The 22,871-nt window shown below is 28.7% G+C and overlaps 1 protein-coding gene across 7 annotated transcripts; it reads right to left on the minus strand.

Annotated features, from left to right (window-relative positions):
- Window positions 1–367: 367 nt before the first annotated feature.
- Window positions 368–22,106, minus strand: LOC100209036 (poly(U)-binding-splicing factor PUF60). 7 transcript variants are annotated; one of them, XM_065792677.1, is made up of 13 exons: window positions 21,811–22,106; window positions 19,965–20,046; window positions 19,058–19,531; window positions 18,517–18,719; window positions 18,330–18,421; window positions 8,163–8,283; window positions 7,966–8,058; window positions 7,423–7,550; window positions 3,551–3,722; window positions 1,547–1,664; window positions 974–1,416; window positions 706–895; window positions 368–614 (listed from the first exon to the last, which is right to left on the minus strand). In XM_065792677.1, exons 4-13 carry the CDS (start codon window positions 18,685–18,687, stop codon window positions 505–507), a joined length of 1,638 nt encoding a protein of 545 aa, XP_065648749.1. In that variant the 5' UTR covers window positions 18,688–18,719; window positions 19,058–19,531; window positions 19,965–20,046; window positions 21,811–22,106; the 3' UTR covers window positions 368–504. The 7 variants fall into 7 exon arrangements, with proteins under 7 accessions (XP_065648749.1, XP_065648750.1, XP_065648748.1 ...); XM_065792678.1 differs by having other exon boundaries at window positions 19,118–19,531; window positions 21,811–22,024; XM_065792676.1 differs by having other exon boundaries at window positions 8,145–8,283; window positions 19,118–19,531; window positions 21,811–21,990.
- Between the last annotated feature and the right edge of the window lie 765 nt (window positions 22,107–22,871).

Raw genomic sequence — 22,871 nt, forward strand, 5'->3', positions numbered from 1 at the left:
TTTCCTCAGTTTTTTTGAAAGTTCTACCGATACTTTCCTAATATAGAAAAAAACTTAAGATGAAGTTATTGGCTTTGAATTTAGTTTGAAAATCACTAAACCCCACGACTTTTTAAGGTCAAAAGTTTGACATGCCATAGATCAGGAACTTCATATATTTAGGAAAAAAATATTACAAACTTCTTTCTCACCCAATCAGCATTATATAAAATTGGGCGTGGTTGAAGAATATTACTTTTGAGGATTGCCAGGTTTTCTGAGAAATGACTCGTTAGATATACATTATATAAGATAAATTATACGTTTGATAAGTTAAATACGCGTCAACAGAGTTTACTATTCATCATACAATAAAAACGGCTTGATGTGAATGTGTATATATATATAATAATTATTAAAAATATGTACAAAAAGTATTTGCAATAAAAATAACTTTAAATGCCGCTGAGTAAAATTGAATTTCACGCAACAACAGCATCATAATTAAAACGAATTTTTGTTAAATTAACCCGTATAATCTTGAGATTTGTATTTATCTTCGTCGTAAATATCAGCTTGAATCGAGTTTCCTCCAAACCAACGACCGTTTAATGCCGATTGAGCTGATTCTGCTTCTACATTAAGTAAATAGACGTTAAAACATATTAATATATAGTCCTCTCTCTATGTAGACATAATGCAATACACTAAAAATACCCTTATTACCCGAATGTTTCGAAAACTCGACAAATATTTTGACGATAACTTCAGCATTGTCCTCTTCACCTTGACGCTCTTGGTATATAACAACACGAACTACATCGCCAAAGCGACTACACTCTTCCGTTACTTCTGTCTGTAATTCCTCGTCTACTTCATCACTTGTTACCATATTTTTTAAAACGAGGACAGGAGACTAAAAAAATTAAATATAAAAATGAGCTTCTTTAGTTTAAAAAAAAAGTAATTTAAATTATTTTAAAAATAATTATACTGAGCCGCTGCGAGCCAATTTCTGCATCATCATGTATCTTGCATCTTTTCCAGATATCTCTAACTTTTCTTCTCGTTCAAGATTTTGTTCACCGGCGTGTTTGTGATCGAGAAGCTCTTGTTTTTTGCGCTGTTGTCGACTAGTTAGACGCTCCTCCGGAACTGGTTGATTACCAGGCGTCGGATATGAAGTGTTATTTAAACTAGAAGTAGATTGACTATAAGAAACTGGTTGCTGAGAAAAAGGAGACTGCATTGTAGATAAACCATAACTTAGTGTTGTTTGACCATAAGATACCTGAGCCTGACTACTTGTCTGAATATTATACACAGAGCCATTAGATACTGTTGGAGAAAAACCTGGAATCTGTAGTGGTATAGGCGGCAACCCAAAAGGATCTGGAGACAAAGAAGGTGTTACTGGATTCATATGCAAAGCGGTTGCTTAAATAAAAAAATATACACATTATGAACTTTCATATTAAATGCAAGAAAAATCTTATTCTAATATTAGCTGAAAGCATTGAATACTTGATTTAATAAACCAAAACTTTTGCCATTAGTAAATACTTACCTCCATGAGCTGAAACAGCTTCCTGTCCTTGAATACTAGCTGATATGACATTTGCAGCAAGCAATGAAGCAGCAGGTGGAGGCCCTTGTTTAAGTGCATGATCAGGAGGTGTTATAGCCTGTAAGGTTACATAATAAAATGTTAAGCATATAGCAAAAGTTCACATTACAAAACAAAAACTTAAATTTTGGTAAATTATTGGAGCAGTTAGTCGTTATTGTTTAATGTTGAATGGTAAAATAATGCTCATTAATTACACAAGCAAAAATAACAAGCTTATAAGAAAATGTTTTACCCAAGTTCTTAAAAATACAGGTCTACTATAAAACCTGAGCTAAATAAATTGTTCACAATTATGTAACTGTTTTTATATTTACAATTTTATCTATCAAAATTGATTTAAATTAATAATGGATTTATATTTCTTTTTTTTTTTTTTTGCAACTAATTAAGTTAATCTGTAAATTTTTTTTACACTCTCACTTTGAATATTTATTACATTACTTTTCTGTTGCAGCAAAAATTTAGGAAATAACACTATCTTATATTACAAAAAAAACTATGTATTTGATAAAACAATCATAGTTATTTAAAAATTAGGCCAAAAAAACATTTGCAAAATGGTCATACATAAACAGTAAATAATCTAAGGAAGAATGAAATAATAATAGTTGTTCAGTCAAAAATAAAGCCTCATAGAAAAGCAAAAATAGACAAAGCACACAAACAATATATAGGATAAAACACACATTTATTTATTCAATTATTTATTGCAATAGTACTATGTATCAGGTAAAACAATCACTCCATAAAATCTAAGTCTCCAAAGAATTGAAACCAAATTTGAAATCAATGTAGTATTTAAAAAAAATTTAATAATTTTTTAAAACTTGATTTTTTCATAAAAACAATTCTTTTCTTTTTTACTATATTTTTCCTGTTATTTTTTTGACCATAAATATTTAAAATCAAAATAAATAACAATAAAACAACAAATGAGCAAATATATATTTAATTTATAAGTGGTATGAGCCTTATATTAGTTAAATGTAAAAATAAACTTTTTATTTTAAATTGAACAACAATAAACAAAATAGTAAATTTGTTTGGTAAGGTTTAATATGACATAGATGCCAATCTTGAAATATGGTGTTCTAGGGGAAGCGTTAAAGGACTTAATAGAGGCTTTACTTAATAGAGGTTTTAAATCTTTTAATATATGAAAACAAAAACAGTAATATATAAAAACAAAAAATTTCAATGTTGAATGGCAAAATTTTAAACAGGAAGAAAGTATACATTATAATATTAATCCTATCGAGGAATAAAGTTTCTTACTCTTTGGTAGGATAAATTATTTCATATGCCTCAGTAGGATAAACCATTTTATATAATTATTGTAAAAAAATCTCAACCACACAAAAAAAAATTTGTAAAAGTTAAGCTGCCAATAAAATAGGAACATGTATAATAATCAAATGCAATTTGTGTTTAAGAAAGCAACAGGTGCATTTCTTAAAAATTTGTGGTAGTGGTGAACTCTAGAATCAATTACAAGGTCAGTAACGTACATTCTTGTCACAATCGCAACAAAAACAAAAACTGACTTTTTTATATACATATTTTAAAAAATGTTAATTTTAAGTGTAGAAAATGGGCTGAAAATAAAAGAAACTTAGAGCATAAAGATACAGCTGATTGAATATCATCACAAATAAAAACATTTAAAAAGAATTTGTACCAGATTATCTGAATATTAAAATATATAGATAAATGTTAAAATAAATCTCAAGCTAAAGAAAAAAATTAAAGATAAAATGATGAGCATATTTGAAAAATTGTATAATGAAAAACTGTCTGACATTTTCAAAAAAAATGGACAAGAAAAACAAAAATCTCATGAATAACAAAACAAAAAAGAAAAAAAAAAGTAAAAACAATCTTAACAAATAAAGAAATCAAACAAAAAAATTTTATTATAGTAAACAACAATAAAAACTGTACCCTTCCAACACGAATATATTGTCCTCCAAGATCAAACAAATTCATAGCAACAATTGCATCATTAGCAGAGCTTTGATTTGCATACTCAATGAAACCATAACCTTTGTGCTTGCCTGTAAGTTGATCAGGTGCAAGTTTACAAGATAAAATCTCTCCGAATGCTTCAAATACACTAAATTCATAAAACATAATATATAATATAAATATTCTATCATAAATGTTTAAAACTTTATTTGCTTTTTAGAAGAAATTATTTAATATATTCAAATATTTCCCGTAAAAATATGAAAATCTTTAAAACATAAAATGATCAGTGTTACTTCAAAGACGGATATATGTTGACAAAACATATTTTGTGGAAGCCATATTGAATCGATAAAAAAGAAAATCAATGATGATTTAATGTTTATTTTAAAGTACTTTGATGTAAAACCTTTAAAGATATAAAACTGAATCTGCTAATTCCTTATGATACTGCAAAAATGTGTCCTTATGCAACTACACATAATCTTTAATAAAAAAAAATTAAATCATTGGATTGTAGGGTACAAACCATACATTTTGTTTCCGAAGTTGATGCTAGCCTAGCTAGATGTTAATTGCAAAAATCACAATTTTTTATTATAGATAGAAATCTGTCTGACAACATTAACAACTCCAGTTTAGTATTGTAGTTAGAAATCTGTCTGACAACATTAACATAAATCTGTCTATAGTTATAAAAAAAATTCTCAAAATATTTTTTATTACATAAAAATAAAAAATTTTATTAAAATACATATAAAGTTAAAATTATAGGAGTACTTTTAAAAACCTTTTAAATTTATTTATCTACTAATCATCAGGTTTTGTTGGGAAACAGGTGCGTGACTTTATTCATGACCATGCAAATTATATTCAATTGCGATAACTTGGTCAAGGCATTTAAGATGTTTTGAGATAAGTGTTGACAAGTATACAACTGTTCACCGCTGCTTCTTTGGAATAAATCTGTATTGTAGTGAAGAAAATAAAACATACAAATTGGGATTAGTTTGCATCTTGGTTCATGCAATTTTGAAATGGTTGAAAAAATATCAAATCACTTGAAGAGTTGTTTAATTGAATTTGAAAAAGATCTGGTAGGATCAACAAAAGACGATGCAGCAATCAACAAGAAATATATGAAAATTGTCAAGATTATCAACCAGTAGTGCATTAACCATGGCATTCACTTGGGAGTAACTGACACTTTGTTGATGTTGCTAACTACTACGGAGCAAATCATTGTTGCTGTTGAAACACTGAGTCGTGAAAGTTCAACGCTTTTGACAGCTGATACTGTTATTGGCTTTATGCTGGAAAAACTTTCGAATTTAAATAACAACATTGGGAAGGAGTTATAAGAAAATCTCAAAAAGCGAACGAGTGAAAAATGGAATAACAATGTAACGAACTTAGTAAAATCACTGAGAGATCCTACTAATATTTCATCAAGAGACACTTGATGACTTGAGACACTTTGCTCAAAAATTAGCAAAAAGAATTTTCAGTTTTCGAGGAGATAAAGAAACTTCTGATTCTGGTCAGACTTGTGCAGCTTTAATATCTCTTCAAGAAGAATTGGATTTATTGTTGAGAAAGGAAAAAGTTGCTCCCATTTCAACAGTCAACAATGATTTCAAATGGCTAAAACAAAAATTTTTGCTATATGGAACCCAGCAAAAATAACATAAAATTATGAGGCTCTCCTTACAATTAAACAGATATCCACAGGCATTGAATGAGTTTTTTTCAATTTCAACAAACTTTTGCACAAAGATTTGATCAAGCCCTTTGGGTGAATATCTGAATTCACATGAGTTCCTTAAATTTTACTATAATTAAGAATAATGCTAGAAATCGGACTATTTTGTTGTAAATTCCGTGAAAAACAGGACACAGCTATTAACAGCAATTTTTTTAGAATGTAAAACAGAAAACAGCTGTTTTCTGAAACTACCTGTTTTTAAGAAGCTTTAGACACTGCTAAAAGAAAAGATTGTTATAATTTTTTTAAAGTAATGCGACGATTTAATCATAACTTTTGTTTATCTTACTTAAGAAGAATTGTTTTAAATATTTTTAACTTTGCTAACTACACAGTTTATGTTGAAATAAAACATTAACACTCAAGTTATTATTAAATTAAACTAAAGAATTATATTATACTCTGAGAAATTGAAGAATGTTTCTTTACTAAACGATCATTAATAGTAAGTTGTTACTTTTTATAAAACTATCGCTTATTTTCATAAAAAAAATTAAAAAAGTAACGGTAAATTTCCATAGCGATTTTTAGAAAAGGAATTGCGGGGGATTATTTACGATTGCGGTATTTAGTTAGATAATTGTGAAGCAATTTTTTCTATTAAGATTAGCCACTAACTAATCGAAATACAACTTTTTTTAATTTACAAGCACAAAATTCGCAGCAATTACAATAAAATCACATATTTATCGTTATTCTCGCATCATACCACAATTTTATCAAAAAATCGCAATTTGTTGCAAAGATCGCTAAACTAAATATGTTATCTAACTGTATAATGCATACGATAAAGTTTTGTAAAATAATGTTTTTCTCGCAACACTAAACTTTGTAAAACTCCAATTTTACAAAAAAGTTTCTCCAAAGGTTAGTATAGCAACTGTTGGAAAGTATTTTTCCGAATGAGCCAAATTAAGAAAGCCATGGTGATCAAATCTTATATTACCAGGTCTATAAGTCCATTTACAGTACTAAACAAACCTTGCTTAAAAGAATTAGCGGAGCATTTAAATCCTAACATATTATAGTATTCCACCAATTTTTCAGGGTACAAGTTTGCTTTAGACATGAATACATCATAAAGCAAGATTATAAGCAAGTTAATTGAAAATGAAGTGCACAGTTGTCAACAAGTGGGTGTTGGCACTGGTTGGATTTCTAGGTCTAAGGGTCCCTGACTCATCACTTCACTATATCAATAATTAGTTTAAAAAAAATAGTTATGGACTTTGACAATCTAATGGGAAGACACACTGGTCAACACATAAGCAAAGTAAGTCTCTTTTTATAACTTATATTATTTATTTATCAAAAAAAGGAATTTTTTAATGTGAACTATTATTTTTTGTAAGAATAGTTTGTCTCACAAGATTCAGCAATTTATCAAAACACGAATAATTTCTTGTCATTTTGTTTCAGGCTCTGAGGAAATAATATGTAAGTGCTCAAGAGAGTTATTATTTGTGATGTTGCAGTAAATGTGAAACGTTCTTTGTCACTCACAGAGTGACAAGAAAAACAAAATGTGACTCACTATTGTTTGCAAACCTCCTATTAAACACTAGCTTACTAAATGCTAGCAAAGGAAGAGTAATAATTAAAAGAATGGATATACATTGACACAAAACTATCTTCAAGATCTTATCTAGCTATAGCTAGCAACTTCATAGAACTATCTTCACAGGTCTTATCTAGCTATAATACTAGACAATGGCTGCTCTTGGATGAATGCTTGCATTTTTGTGATTTGTTGATAGCAATAGCAAGGGCAGGAATCTGGAAAAGAAAAACATGTCTGATTATTCTCTCAAGCAATGATTTTCCTGACATAACTTTCTGTAACTCTTATGTTTTCAATCCTTGGATTTCTTTCTGAGACTTAATGTTTAGTCATTTTACATTTTAATTCTTAAATTATTTTTGATTATGTGAATACTTGTCAAATGATATATAAATTTCACTCAGACAGATAAAACATTCCTCTTATGATAATTATTAGAATAACTACAATTTGCATCACTAGATTGCATTAGAAAATGAAATATAATTAAAATATCTTATTCAGAATATTGAAGAAAAATACCTTTTTATATCACTTTCAGACAGATCAGGATGTATAGACGAAACGTATATGCGAGCATACTGCCTGGCCTCTTGAAGTATTTGCTCAATCCACGGAGCAGCTTGGGGAACATTACTTGGCCTACCAACCTGAAAAAAAAAAATAATTAAAAATTATTTTATTATAAAAAATCTGAAAACAATTTGTAAAAAAAAAATCTAAATATAGAACAATAAAGTAGCAAAATGATACCTAAAAAAAGAAAAATTTTAAAGTGCAAGAATAAACAGAGTATTTTAAAACAGACAAATACTAAATAAAAGAATAAAAATAAAAGTATATTGAAATATGTTGAAAAAAAACTCTGAAGGTTTTTTTGAATTTGAATAAGTTAATAACTAATGGTTAGTTAATAAATTATTTCTTTCCTTTTCAGTAAAGCTGCTTATTTTATGCATGTTTCTTTGTGTATATGCTATAACACATATAAACAGCATTAAAAAATGAGTAACAATATATAAAGCATAAATCAACTAAATTTTAATAATACAAAATAAAAAAAACCTTTATATTTCTTCCACCCATTAGTACATTGTTCATTTGTTCAAGTGCAAGTTGAGCTGCTTCAGGAATTTCATATTCCACAAATGCAAATCCCTAAAATGAATGTTGAAAAATTATAAAATTCTCAAGTCAATTATAAAAATTTTTTGGAGTTAAACTCATAAGATTAAAAAATCTACAATTTGTGATGTACGCGCCTTGTGCTTCATTGTAGCAGAATCCCATGATAGATCTATCATTTTAATTGGTCCAAATGGTAGAAATGAAGCGCGGACAGATTCTTCATTAAGCTGAAAGTTTATGCTGCCTATGTATGTCCTACAAAAAAAAAAAAAAAATTATGGCAACCATTAAAAGATATTTAACAATTATTTAAATTGCTAAAATATAAATGATTAAGGTGGTATCCTGATACATTTTTATTTTATCATATTTTACTCATAATCAATACCTTAGAACAATTTCTACAATATTAAATCAAAATCAAAAACACATTGCAAAAAATTTTTATTTGAAAAAAAACAAACAAAAAACTGCTGACTCAGCAAAAAAAAAAGATGAAAAAGTTAACGTCCCCAAAACATAAATAACTCTGACAGATTACATCAATATCAAAGGTTGAAATTTTGCACAATGCTAGTAGTATAATGTAGCTTGTGCCTGATCCAAAATTTTTTTTAAATATTTAAATGATCTAAAACGGTAGACATTATAGTATAAAAAACCATCTCTAGCGATAAAACACTCAATTGATAGAGTAATTATTTAGTAGGTTTAATTATTATTTTTTTTTGGATTCAGGTACTAAAAACTTTAATAATGAACACAACCTGAAAGTTTGAAGTTAAAATAAACAAGTTGATCACCAAGGTTTGTGTGCAATAACTGCTAAATGAGGTAGAGTCTTGATCACCAAGGTATTTTGAATTGGGAATATTATATTTACTAAAAAGCAAAGTATTTCTGTTGCACCAGCTGATTTAGTGTGATTTACTGCTCATATCTAAGTGCCTCTTTTTTACCTTCCCAAATGACTAACTTTACAAAACCTAGATAATATAACAGTATCCAATATCTTGTTGTTGTCGTGAGACATTACACTGTTCAAAAGAAAATTCTCTATGCTGCCTGGTACCATCAATTAAAACACCACAATCAATAATACAGTCAAAACTAGATTTTGATAGAGGTGGTGGCATGTTTATTAATGTAGAAGCTAACATTGCATCTCTCCCTCTATTAATCTTCTTGAATGCTATAACACTCCACACATTAATTTCACTAGTATATATACCAGATTTTTTTTAAAGAACGACCACTGCAAGAAATTTGAAAAAATAAAGAAAACCCCAAACATGATCATGATACAGGCCTTGTTAAGAAGCATTATGCAGCTCGCATTTTGCCTGCGAAAAGGTGATTTGCCTACGTGTTCAGCAGTTTTGCGCTACGCAAAAACTTATCTTTTAGAATATTTAAATTATCTTTTGATGTTGTTAACGTGACATTTATTCAGAAGAAAAAAAGTCTTGAGTGAGCATTTCACCGCAATTGTAATTAATAAACTAATAGATTTTTTGTTAAAGAAACAGTTTGTTTAATAACTTTTTTGTTGTTGTTAAAAATTAGTTAAAAAAAAATAAAGTGTTTTAAGTTTTACCTTAAAGAATTAAATATATAAATTCCTTTTAAATATAAAAATTATTTTTTGTCATAAAAGTTTAAAAAATGCACGATTTATTTTGATGTAAATATTCTATTAATAAGATATTTTGTTTCTTGTTTCACTGATAAATAATTAAAAAAAAACTCTTTATTGTTTAAAAACATTTTAAAAAAGTGTTCACGAAATAAATAAGAAAAATTTATAAACAGTTAATAAAATAACCAAAAACCAACTGTAAAAAATATAAGAAAATAAAAAAATATTATTTAATGTTTTATGAAAAAAATATTTTTTTCAAAATAAAATTTAGTTTATATTTGAAAAAATAATAAAAATGATTTTTTTCAAATAAAAACTAAATTTTATTTTGAAATAAAATTTAGTTTATATTTGTACAAATAGGAACTTAGATTTAATTTGTAACTTTTGTTATAGTGAGAAAAAAAACTGAATAATTTTTAACGCGTTAATAAAATAACTTTAATTACAAGGCGGTACTTGGAAAAATGTTAGTGACGCAATATAACTCCTAACAATATATTTGCTGAGTTGAGTTACTTAGAAATGTGTTACGGGTTTTCGTTACACAGCGAAATCTTGTAACAAGGCCTGATGATACATGGAAAGCTTTGTACCACATATACAGTGGAGAAAATAGAACTAGCCTCACCATGTATTGATCCAATATTTTGTAATACTGTAAGCAAGTTTGTACGTTGCATCTTTTGTATCCTCACACATAATTATTGTTACAAACAACAACTTTTTAGATTATAATATAGCATAATTAAAATGTGGTACATTTGATAAAATCATAAAATGTATAATACTTGATATTTGCGGTAACAAATAGAATTAGCCTCATCAATAATTATTTTCAGTTTACTTGTATATTTTGATCTGATGATATGCATTTGTGACTTGGTTTTTAATTATTAGTTGTAAGTTAAACAAAGATTGCGAAATCAGTGCTCATAAAGTTTTTAACATTTGGTTTTTGATACCTTAATTTGAAATGGGACGTGGTAAGCGCTTAACGTACGCTGTGCTACTTCTCAGCATATGACTGCATCTCAAATTTGTGCTGATTTACAATTACCTGTATCTGTTCAACGGGTGAGGCAAATTTTACATGAAGATCCGAACACTGTTTGGAAAAAGCGTGAACCAAAACCGAAACTTAATGCTTGTCATAAAGAAGTTAGATTACAATTTGCAAAAAGGCTATCAATATTACTGGCACGATTTTTGAAAAGAGAAAGAAACTCAGATGAGTCGTAACTATGGTGGTGGAACTGTTATAGTTTTGGGGGCTTTTTCTTTCACTGGAAAACTTCCACTGGCATGGATTTCAACAAAAATGAATTCACAGAACAACATTGACTTATTAGAAATAAGTTTATTTGAACATGGTGAGGAATTGATGGGTGAAAACTTTACTTTTCAACAAGATAATGATGCTATCCATAACTCAAAGCTTACAAAAGCTTGGTTAAGAGAAAAAAATAATCATATATTGGAATGGCCCGCATCTAGTCCAAATCTTAACCCAATTAAAAATCTATGGGGAATACTTTCTAGAAAGGTTTATGAAAATGCAATTTAAATCCACCTTGGAGCTGAAAAATTGTATCAGAGAAGCTTGAAATGAAATATCTATAGAAACTATCCAAAATCTTGTGACAAGTATGTCATATTTTAAGTCATTAAAAATTCAGGAAGCAATACTAATTATTAAATGATGAATTGTAATTAATTAAACATACCAATTTATAAACTTTCTAGTTGTAGTAGAAGATAATACAAAATAGACTTAATAATTGTTTCAATGCCTTTTTTGTTAAATAAGAACAAAAAATAAAGGTGAGACTAATTCTATTTTCTCCGTTGTATTACAAGTAGCTAGTGAACGGAAACTTTCGGTTTCTGCCGAAGTCTCTGCCGAAACTGAAATTTCTGCTCCAACAATTTTTTTACTTTTCCTTTTTCGGCTGAAATTTCGGTTCAAACCGCAACCGAAATGAACTGAAATTATTGAAATGTCTTGACATATTAGAGTTTTTATCAAACTATGTTACATGGTGATTGGCTAGATATATGTAAAATAGTTTTTTTTTTTGCTTTAATTTGGTGATCATAAAAGGTTCAGGGATTTTAAACAATCATTTTTAAATTTCGGCCGAAATTTTGGTTTTGGTTACGGCTTCACTGAACCAAAATTTCAGTACTTTCGGTTTCGGCTCAAATTTCGGTTTCGGTCGATCACTACAGGTAGCATACTTTTCAAAATATGTTTTTATTTGTTTGAAATGCATAAAAAACACAAATTCACCATTATCAGATGTTTTTTCAATATCATTTCTCAGCTTTTTCCTACTTGTAAAACACCTTCCTGTGTTTGCAGGGGCTATTCTAGGAAAATAATTTAGAGGGCAGTACCCCCGTGCCGGCGCCTGCTGTAAGAAAACTTTGCAGAAACATGCTGTATGCAGGCATTTTTTTGCAAATAGCACTTAAATTCTGAATTTGGGCGACACCCAAATACTGTTGGCTTGGTATTATTGGAATTATTATGCTGATTTCCATTAAACTTTCTTTTCCTTGGTCTTATTCTTTTTTTTGTTTGCCATAATTTACTTTTCAACCTGAAACAGTAATAGGTTAGATACAAAAATAAAGTGTAAAGCACTATTACATCTGAATTCAAAAAAACAACCCAATGCTAAACCATTTAAAAAAGCAACGTGACTTTTAGACCTATGTACTTATATAAACTTGAAACAAAAATGAATGGTTTCATGCTTAGCATGTTTAGTTTTTAGGGACTAACTGAAAGAATAAAAATGGTTGCTATGGTTGTTGCCATGTGATTAAAAATTACCATAAGGTGTTTAGGAAGAATAATCTTGATAATATAGTGTTATTTATGATTTTTTTTTGTATTAATGAATTCTACAATAGAGTATCCCAAAAAAAAGCAAAAGTATGTTGTTACCCCCTTAATGTGTTCTATATGATAAAAAAACACTGGTTTAAAAATATTTTTGAATTAAAAATATTTTTAGGGGTTCCCCAAGACCTTTGAACATATAACAATTTCCAAATGTTATCACAAAAAAAAAAAAAAAAAAAAATTCTGACCTTATATTAATATTATAGAGTTTTGGTTTTGTCTTTTTATTTAGCTTGTTTTATCACTTATTAAAAAAAATTTTTTTTTTTTGTTATTCACCTTCCCAAGGCCAAGAAGGCCACTACAGACGAGGAGGCTACTTAATAGTGGTTATAACCCTCTCTCAACTCTATAACTCTGAAACACAAACCTCGACGAACAAGGCTGCTGCGCGGAGAAACAAGTTGAGTGCGGTACTACCAAGGACGTGGTGGGGATCGAACTCGGAACCTCTCGCTTATGAAGCGAGCGCTTTACCACTACACCACTACCGCATTTACCACTACACCACTACCGCATACTAAATTGATTAGAATTAAGTCTTTATTGTTGACTTGAATGAATTAGTGAAGCTCAAGGGGCAAATTAACTCAATTTACCTGATCGTAAAATTTTATTGCAGAAAAAACAACAAATTTACTGTTTCACGAATAGCTAAGTTCACAAACACTCTCATACCTAACACGTTTTAAATATTATTTGTATAAAACAGATATTTATTCAGGTAATACAAATACAGGATTAAAATACTTATTGTTATATGCCAAAATTAAAATAAGGTAAATAAAAGTGCATTACTACTTTAATCAAATTGAAAAGCGTATACAATTTAACAAACTTTAAAGATAAGCTTCTCTCTGTGTTTATTTTAAAATTGGCCTTGTCCAACCAGACGGGCAAATAACAAAAGGTAATATTTGCCTGATTAGGTTATTTTGTGTTAACATCATTGTAACACACTTAGATTGAAACACAATGACCCATACTTCTGTGCCATCCCAACTGAATAATTGTTGATACAACCTAAATTGCATTTACCAGACACATCTGTGGTTCTTGTCAGATTACTTACTGGAGCTTTCTTTGATAATTAAATATAATATATAATTGGCTATCATGAATAAGCACATCGACTGTATAGAGCCCAAACGTATTATGTCCACATTTTTATGAAATCAATGTTTTACTATATTCTTATTGGCAGTAACATAAGCTTGTAGAGGACATTTGTAATATGTCCACAAGTGATATCCATCATTAGATATAACACAAAACACAAGTGTAATATCTTGATTTTAGCAAAATCAACAGAGCACAAATGTAGTATTGGACATAAAACATTTTTTCCCTGACAACTATTTATTGTTTTGCATAAATGTACTTTTACTTTTATTTTGTAGCTATTTCTTTTTTATATCATTGAAGGAATTAGAATTATTTTAATGATCTAAAAAAAACTCTTTGCTTGCAAAGTAAATAAACCAGTATACTCAATCTTTTTTGTAATAAGACAAAATGAGTTATTACTGCAAATAATTACAACTTTGCATAAATTTATAATAATATCTCATATGAAAATACTTTACTTCATTGAATTAATCCTTAGTTGAAAGAAAATCAAAAAAATATATGTGTTTGGTCATCAAAATATGACCTAATTTTATTATTATTTGGTTTGTTTCATTTTTGGACTATTTGGTTTGTTTCATTTTTGCCGGACATATTACAAAACAAGATGGCCACCAAAAAAAAACATTAAATTTTTTCGCAATGCTCAAGAAGTATTAAAGCTCCTTGATGAAGAGGATGATTTTGAAGAAGGTATGTTGAAGAATATTATTATATTAAATTGATTAATAATTACCACAATATTAAATTATATGCCCTACAACATAATCTAGCCGTTCTAGTTCCCTAGACCTAGTCTAGTGAGGAGGCTAGATAGTACTTTAGTAGAGCCAGAGTAGACTAGAGGAGTAGAGTCTAGTTCTATTATTACAATTATAACTGTTCACTAACAGTAGTAGTACACGTACTAGATTTAGTAGGCTTAGTAGTAAGTAGACTACTACTTATTAATAGTGTGCTGGCACATCATTACTAGACTAGTAGTACCAAACTGCAATAATCATACTCATACTTGACTCATAGGCGTCATACTCATAGCCTCTATATGATTGATTATTATCAGGCCATGATTGAAAATAAAAGTATTAAAAGGCAGGTGCTGAATTAGGCCCTTAGTCTAAAGTTTACATAGCATGTACTTTAGCCACTTTGGACTTGGAGACATTATTTAACTAAATCTAGAATGTCTATATAATAATAATAATAATAATCTAGATGTTAAACTGTGAAATATAAATTACATCTTTAGAAAGTAAAACCAACTAACCATTTTTATAGATAACTATATTATTATTCCTTTTTGACAATTTTATATTATGCTTTTATTATTTAAATATTTAAGCCAAAATTATTAACTGTCACATTATTGTTTGTGTTTTAGGTAGCTTTGGTCAACTCATCCAAACAGTTGGTCCAGATCAATTCAATGAAGCATTTACCTAGGATCAACTCATTGATAGGCCTACAGTTAGCTCTGATCAACTTGTCCAAACAGTTAGCTCAGACTCTGATCAACTAGTTGAAACGGTTAGTTCAAATCAACTTGTCAAGTGTTTTTAAAGGTTAATGCGACTAATAGTTTATATGATTTAACAACAGGCTTATCTTATGTTGTTGCCAGTAGCTCTAATCAAATCCTCCATGTGGCTAGCTTGGATAATCAAGTAGAAAAACAAATTGAAGTGCCTTCGACTATTACAAATCAACATATAATCGCTAGTTCCAATGAACTCAACTTGCCTAATTCTGATAGTGATACGGATGGCTATGAGTTTAACAATAATGATCATTAAATTGGGAATACTTTTAATTTCTCTTCACTAATCTTGGACCAACATGTGCATGCTCCTGATCTTGAAAAAGACAAACAAGGGAGAAAAAGAAAAAGAGAACCTGAAAAATGGATACGGAGTATTAGGCTAAGGCACGCAATAATGGTCTGTTGTATGTTACCAGAAAAGGCAAAACAGTTCCTGCTAAAAATTCCAAACCAGTTGATTGTAACAAATGCAGATTTACATGCAACTCTGTAATATCTGAGGAAGATCAAGTCAACAATTGCCAGGAATATTATAGTTTTCAAGATTATAATGTTAAAAAACAGTTTTTGTGCAGCCTTGTTAATGAAGAGCCTATCAATCGACAGCGTTCCAGGTGTGCAGCGCCAGATCCTAAGAAAAAGAAAACAAAAAGTCGTGCATATTATTTATTCTCAAATGATGGTTTATAGAAAAGAGTTTGTCAGGATTTTTTCTGCAAAACCTTTTCATTTTCTTTCAGATGTGTTGATTTGGCATTAGCAGGAAAAGGTGATTCTGGGGCATTTGTGGGAACTGATAAAAGAAAAAGAGGACCAGCACACAACAAAATTTCAGAGGACATTGTTAAACACGTCCACAATCATATAAACACTTTTCCAAAAGTTCTCCCACATTATTGTAGAAAAAATTCTAACAAACAGTACTTGTCACCTGACCTGAACATAAAACAAATGTACAGACTTTACAGAGATGACTACTGCGTGTGCCTGAACTTACCACCGGTAAAAGAGCACAAATATAGACAGATCTTTACCAATGATTTCAATCTCAGATGTTTCAAGCCAAAAAAGATCAGTGCTCTGTTTGCAATGCTTACAGTAATGCAGATGAAGCAAGGAAGTTGACATTGAAAGTTGCATGGGATCAACATAAACAAAGAGAAAAGGAATCAATGGAAGAAAAATACATTGATAAACAATGTGCTCATGATGACAAATCTTTTCTTGTAGTTACCTTTGACCTGGAAGCTGTTTTGGTGACACCGCATGTGGGGGATGCTCAGATATACTACAAAAGAAAGCTGGCTGTGTACAATTTTACATTGTTTGAGACAGCATCACACCAAGGGTACTGCTACTCGTGGGATGAAACCGAAGGTGGAAGAGGCGCCAATGAAATAGGATCTGCTCTTCTAGATTATTTAGGGAATCTTCCTTCTATTGTGAAACACATTACTACATTTTCAGATCCTGTAGCGGTCAAAACAAGAATCTCTATGTTGCATCAGCAATGCTGTATGCTGTCCAGAACTTAAAAAATATTGAAATTATTGACTTGAAGTTTATGGAATCAGGTTATAGTTATCTGGAGGCAGACTCCATGCATGCGACTTTTGAGAAAGCATTCCGGCACAAAAAAGTCTACACAACCCAAGAGCGGGAGCTCATAATTGGTTTTGCTAGAAAGCAGGATCCACTCTTTATTGTCAAAAGAAGGTACCATAATGATGTACATGATCTCAAAGCCTTATACTCTTAACGAAGCAGTGCAGTGGATGAAAATAAAATGGATGCGATTTGAAAAGAGTCGCCCATACATTATTCAATACAAATACTCCATAAGAAGTGACTCATTTATGGAACTTAATACTCTAATAGCACGCGGTATTATTTATAATCAGTATTCATAATTTTCACTGTTCCATGATTATTAAATTTATTACTAGGATAATTTAAGGATTATCAAATGTATTTTTATTAAGGATTAAATTTCATTGATCAACAATTGTGTTCGAGTTATTTATATTGCACAAATGTAATAAGACTTTTCTTTACTTTTTTATAGAGCACAAATGTTGCATGTCCATTTTTGTTCATCCTCTTAACAAATTTCAACATTTAAAGTCATTTGGAATCAACAACACCACTTAAGATGTTCACTATCCTACATTAGATACATGATACATTTTGTTTCATTTTGTACATCAACATCACCAGATTTATATACTCATTTAAGAAAGTCACAAATGTTGTTAACATTAACAAAAGATTTAGCCTAATTAGAATAAAAATCATTTTTACATAGAACATCGTAACAATATGTCATATATCTGAAATCAATATTAAAAAATTACAGTGTAGGACCAAATGATCATTGATCATCTTAAACATTTTTCTTGTTCAATTAATTGATACATTGTCTATTGTTGAAAGTGTTGACATTCACAATTTCTAGTACATTTCTATTGAAGAAAATGAGATCAGGAGGTAGTTCATTTTAATCAGCTCCCCCACGGTTACATAAAAAAGTTTTGTGAGCTACACATTGAATAACTCTTAGTGCTCAAACGCAATGGGAAAAACCTGATGACCACCAGCTGGTCCAAGTTATGCATGTACAGGAACCAGTAATGGTGATTAAATCACTTGACTTATGCAGTGTTAAATTTTGAAATATTGGACGAGATCACTCTGGTGCCATCAATTTTTAAGCGATTGAAGACCAACAGCTAAGCAGCAATTCTTGGCTTTCAGGGTACAAAGATATGGGACAAGTTTTGTGGCTCAATTTTGAACAGCTTTAAGAGCGTTTATATTTTTAACTGAAAAGGGTACCCATGCTGTTGAGCAATACTCCAAATGAGGCATTACATAAGTTAAAAACATTAATTTTTACGAATTAGGATCAAAACAAAACAATTATTTGAGTAGTGATATAAAGATTTTGCTTAAATAGATTCAATGATTATTTAATAACTGATTTGATAAATTAGAAAAATTAATTAGTAATTTGAAATCTATTATAATAATTGTCTTGCATCTGATTAAAAGTAAAACTCATAACTAAAAATATAAACCTGCACATGAGAGCTAGAGCTCTTTGTCTTTGAGCAGAGCTTTGAACTGCACTCACATCTTGCTGTTGGACAACTTTTTGCTTGGCTAACACCTATTATAAAAATTTGTTCGAAATTATAAAAATTGATTTTTAACTTTTTACACCAAAAAGAAATTTTGAAGTTAGGAAGTTATTTATAAACTTACATGTTGTACAGACTGTTCCATTGCAAACCGCTTGGCTTGGGCTAGCATCTCTTCTTGTGCACGAATAATTTTTGGCAAAGCTTTTTTTGCTTCTGAAAATCGTGGATGAAGTCCACCATTTCCTGGTCCTAAAAGTAATTCTCCAGAACCATTATCTTTAGGCTGATCCATTCCTTCTGGAGGCTGAATTTCTAATCCAACTTCTATAGTAAAAAAATGTGAACACATTAGAAACAGTTAAATTGTTAGTAAGCCTTATCTCTCAATAGTTTAATGTTCTATAAAATAAATAAAAAACATACACCTTTTTGACAATTATAAAATGAGAATTAGTTATAATAGAGTAAATCACTATAATGTTTAATATTGAGAGATAAAACTTTATATTTATATTAAAAAATAAGTAAAACAGCAAAGCTTTTTGAATAAATACAACTAACTAATCAGGTAAATCCAAATCTATGTATTTGAATATTATTACATTTACTTAAGGCATTTTATAACTTCAAAAAACTTTGCTGTTTATTCTTATTAGATAAACCTGTTTTTATCAAGTTGTTAAACAGAATATGCAAAATGATTTGCACAGGGCAGTACTCACTGGTATAGGAGCATGATACCACTCACTGTTTAAAACTTCAGCATGATCTTTTAAAAGACACACAAAGAAAAACAAAACAACATTATGATAAAAAAAATTAAACTTAGAAAAAAGGTGCCAAACAGTTATAAGTGAAATAACTAAAACAGATCCAAAAGTTGAGCATTCATCTTCCACATGTGTTTTTGGGCGAGCTTACGCAATATTCCATTAATTATAATACTAAAAACAATAGCAATAATTACTAAGCTCTACTGCTTTATAGTTTTAAATGTCAACATTTTGACAAAGGACACAAACCTATCAATTTTAAAAATAGGACCTAGTAGTTTGTAAAATATTTTTTAATCTGGGAGCAAACACAACAATTAAAAATAATTTGCTGAATTCAATGGATTCCAATCACCTTGATGTCTATAATGAAACAAACAGAAAGAAAATGTGAAATTTTTTATGTGATTTTGACATTTTAGAAATAGTCCTACAAAAAAAAAAAACACTTTAGAAGAACAACTAAAAATATATATATTATTTAAAGCAATAAAAAATTTTAGAATTCTGATTAAGAAAAAAAAAAATTATTTTAGACAAGAGATAAAATAAAAGGGAAAGGAGCTTAAAAGAGAAAAACAGTAGAATCGTTATCTCTGGATTGAATATATTTAGATTATAATTATTATAAGCCACCATAACTAAAATCCAAAATCTACAATAATATTAACTGTATTTGCAGCTGTTTATTTGCACTTAATTAATGAAAAAAAATTACTCCTAATTAAAAACATTTAATCAAAATAATAAACTTTTGAAAATAAAAAAAAACTTTAGAGCCCAATTAAAAGCATACCTTCTGGTTTTACATCAAACATATTTCGCCTTTTTCGTTTTTTTGGCTCCCCTATTGATGCTTGTCCCATCTCAACAGCTACCTTTAAAAATTAAGCATGCCCATAATTATAAAGCAAATAAACAAAGTATAATTTTTATAGAAATATTTTAAAACAATTTGTTATAATAACAATGACTTATATTTGTTTTAAATTAAAAAAAAAAAGAATTATTTGATGCTTGAACACTCACAGCTTTTAAATTCTTAATGGATTCAAAAAATTTAAAAAGAATCAATCCTTATTTTTATTAGTATATTAAAAGAATAACGTACTTCAAAAAAAATAATATACTTTTGAACTTTTTGTAACATTACTAAAACATATGCTCAAAACAAAATGCTTGTTTAGTGTTTTGTGGTTATCCTACTCAAGCCGCTGCAATAACCTAGTGATATGTTCTGTAGGGACATGTTATCTCTGTTTCAGCATTGATATGTCAGAGGCTATTCTAGAACCTTTTCATCAGAGATGAACATATTATGGCGCCACCCAAATTCAGACATTGAGGACCTATTTTTCTTTTTTTTATATATGGCAAATAGTTTTATTTGCAAAAAATTGTCTATATACAACAATGTTTATTCCAAATTACTTCATGGCAGGGGATACTGCCACCCAAATTATTTTCCTAGAATAGAACTTGTATGTATGTATTATTATTAAACTCTAGTTTATAATAAGTTGATAATTCATTGGGATGGTGTCACTCATACAAAAGTCTGATAAAAAGAGTGACACCAAAGAAATAAAAATGGTGAATGGATGCTGTGTTTGTTTAAGCAATGTATAAAAACATCAAAACTTGAGTTTTTATATTTTGATCCAAAGAGAAATTTTGCAAAATGCTAGAAATATTCCATTTTTTAATATTGGTTGCTAAAAATGAAGCATGTATTAGTGTGCGTAAAACATTTTGCATCTGAATATTTGAATGCAAACTAGTCTCAAACTTATTTTAAGTTTTTTATTTCTACACTTCTTTTCATATTAAGTGCATTTTTTTTTCAGTAAATTTTGAAAAATTTTGAAAAGCATATTCTTGCTGCTAACTAAGCAGTTACTATTATGATATAGGGACAATCATCACATTATCATGTGTTTTTTTCACCACAAAAAATGCATTTCTAATTTACTAACTTTATATGTACATTTGTTTAAACTTATCTCTAAGTCTCAGTTGATAATTATAAATTTATTTTTACCAATCCCTATCATTCTTCATTTGCATAACTAAATAGAATCTATTAAAATAAGTATTTTATTTTAAAATACTTACTATTATTAATTATTTATGATGTAAAAAACTTCATAAAACTTCATAAAAAACTGCAGATAAACTTTTATATTAATAACTATAAAAATTCATGTTACATAACAGAAAATATATTTTTAAATGATTAAAATACATTCCTAAAAACTGTTTTTGCATTTTTTAAAATTTTTATAAATAATTACAGTACTTTTCTAGGATTTTCAGACATAAGGTTTTTATAATTCAACATTGAAAATGTAAAGAGACGAGAATTTCAAGCAATTCCCCACTACTTTATAACTTTTAAAGACTTCAAATGCATACTTTAATATTACATTGAGGTTTACAGGTCAATGTTAGTCTGTATTTGTATATATACATATTTAAATTAATAATATACTGATGAATATATTTTAAATACTTTTAATAAAGAAAAGAGTATAAAAGAATAGGTTTAAAACTACCCTGTGTTCGTTTTAATAATGTATAACATATAATAAGAAGAACGTCTATGTAATTAAATAACATTAATATGATGTATAGAAACTTACACTGTCGGTCTCAATGTTGTTTATATCATTAGCCATAACCATTTGCTTATAAGTTGAAATATAACATTAACTACTAAAGTTTAGCTTTTAACTTAGCGCGTTGAACTCTATTACAAAGATGCACGTATGTTTTACGTTTACAGAAATTGAGGAAGTGATCAAAGGCACAATCAAAAACCCGTTTAACCAATTACGGAGATAATAGTTAATAAACATAAATACTGCTAGGCAAATTGTTTGTGAGACGTAAAAAATATCACTCGTGTTGCGAATTTGTGACGGAAATTTTGTAAATTAAAAAATGTAGTAAAACAAATATGAACTTAGAGTTTTGCTATCACAGACCTTCTAACTCTCCAGATTTTGCCGTTTTGATAATATAATAACAAGTATTGCTGAATTTGCTATTAAAAATAATTTTACAAAACTTTATAAATAGAGTAAAACCGGTTTTAATTGGAATGTTAAATTGAACAACATTTTTAAGCGGGCTATTAGAATTGAAAAACTTTTGTGTTTTTAGTTTTTATGAAATATAATTTTTATTATTGTTGTTGTCGTAGAAAGTACATAATAAGTTAGCAAAAATTAACTAAAAATGTGGAAAAATATGGACAGGCGGACGTCCATAAGACGTCGATGGACGTCCGAAATTGGACGAACGGACGTCCATTTTGGACGTCCAAAAGACGTTTAATAGACGAATAAAATGAAACGGCATTCGTCCGTCCATTTTGGACGTCTATAGGCATCCATAGACGTGTGAAATATTTTTCAAAATATGTCTAACTAGATAGATAGTCTAATTAGATATATCTGTGTGGCTAGATAAAACTATATCTTTGACAGTGTATATATATATATGTATATATATATGTATGTATATATATATATATATATATATATATATATATATATATATATACATACATATATATATATATAAATATATATATATATACATATATATACATATATATATATATATATATATATATATATATATATATATATATATATATATATATATATATATATATATATATATATATATATATATA

The sequence above is a fragment of the Hydra vulgaris genome, chromosome 03 (genome assembly GCF_038396675.1).
Source record: "Hydra vulgaris chromosome 03, alternate assembly HydraT2T_AEP".
Lineage (NCBI taxonomy): Eukaryota > Metazoa > Cnidaria > Hydrozoa > Anthoathecata > Hydridae > Hydra > Hydra vulgaris.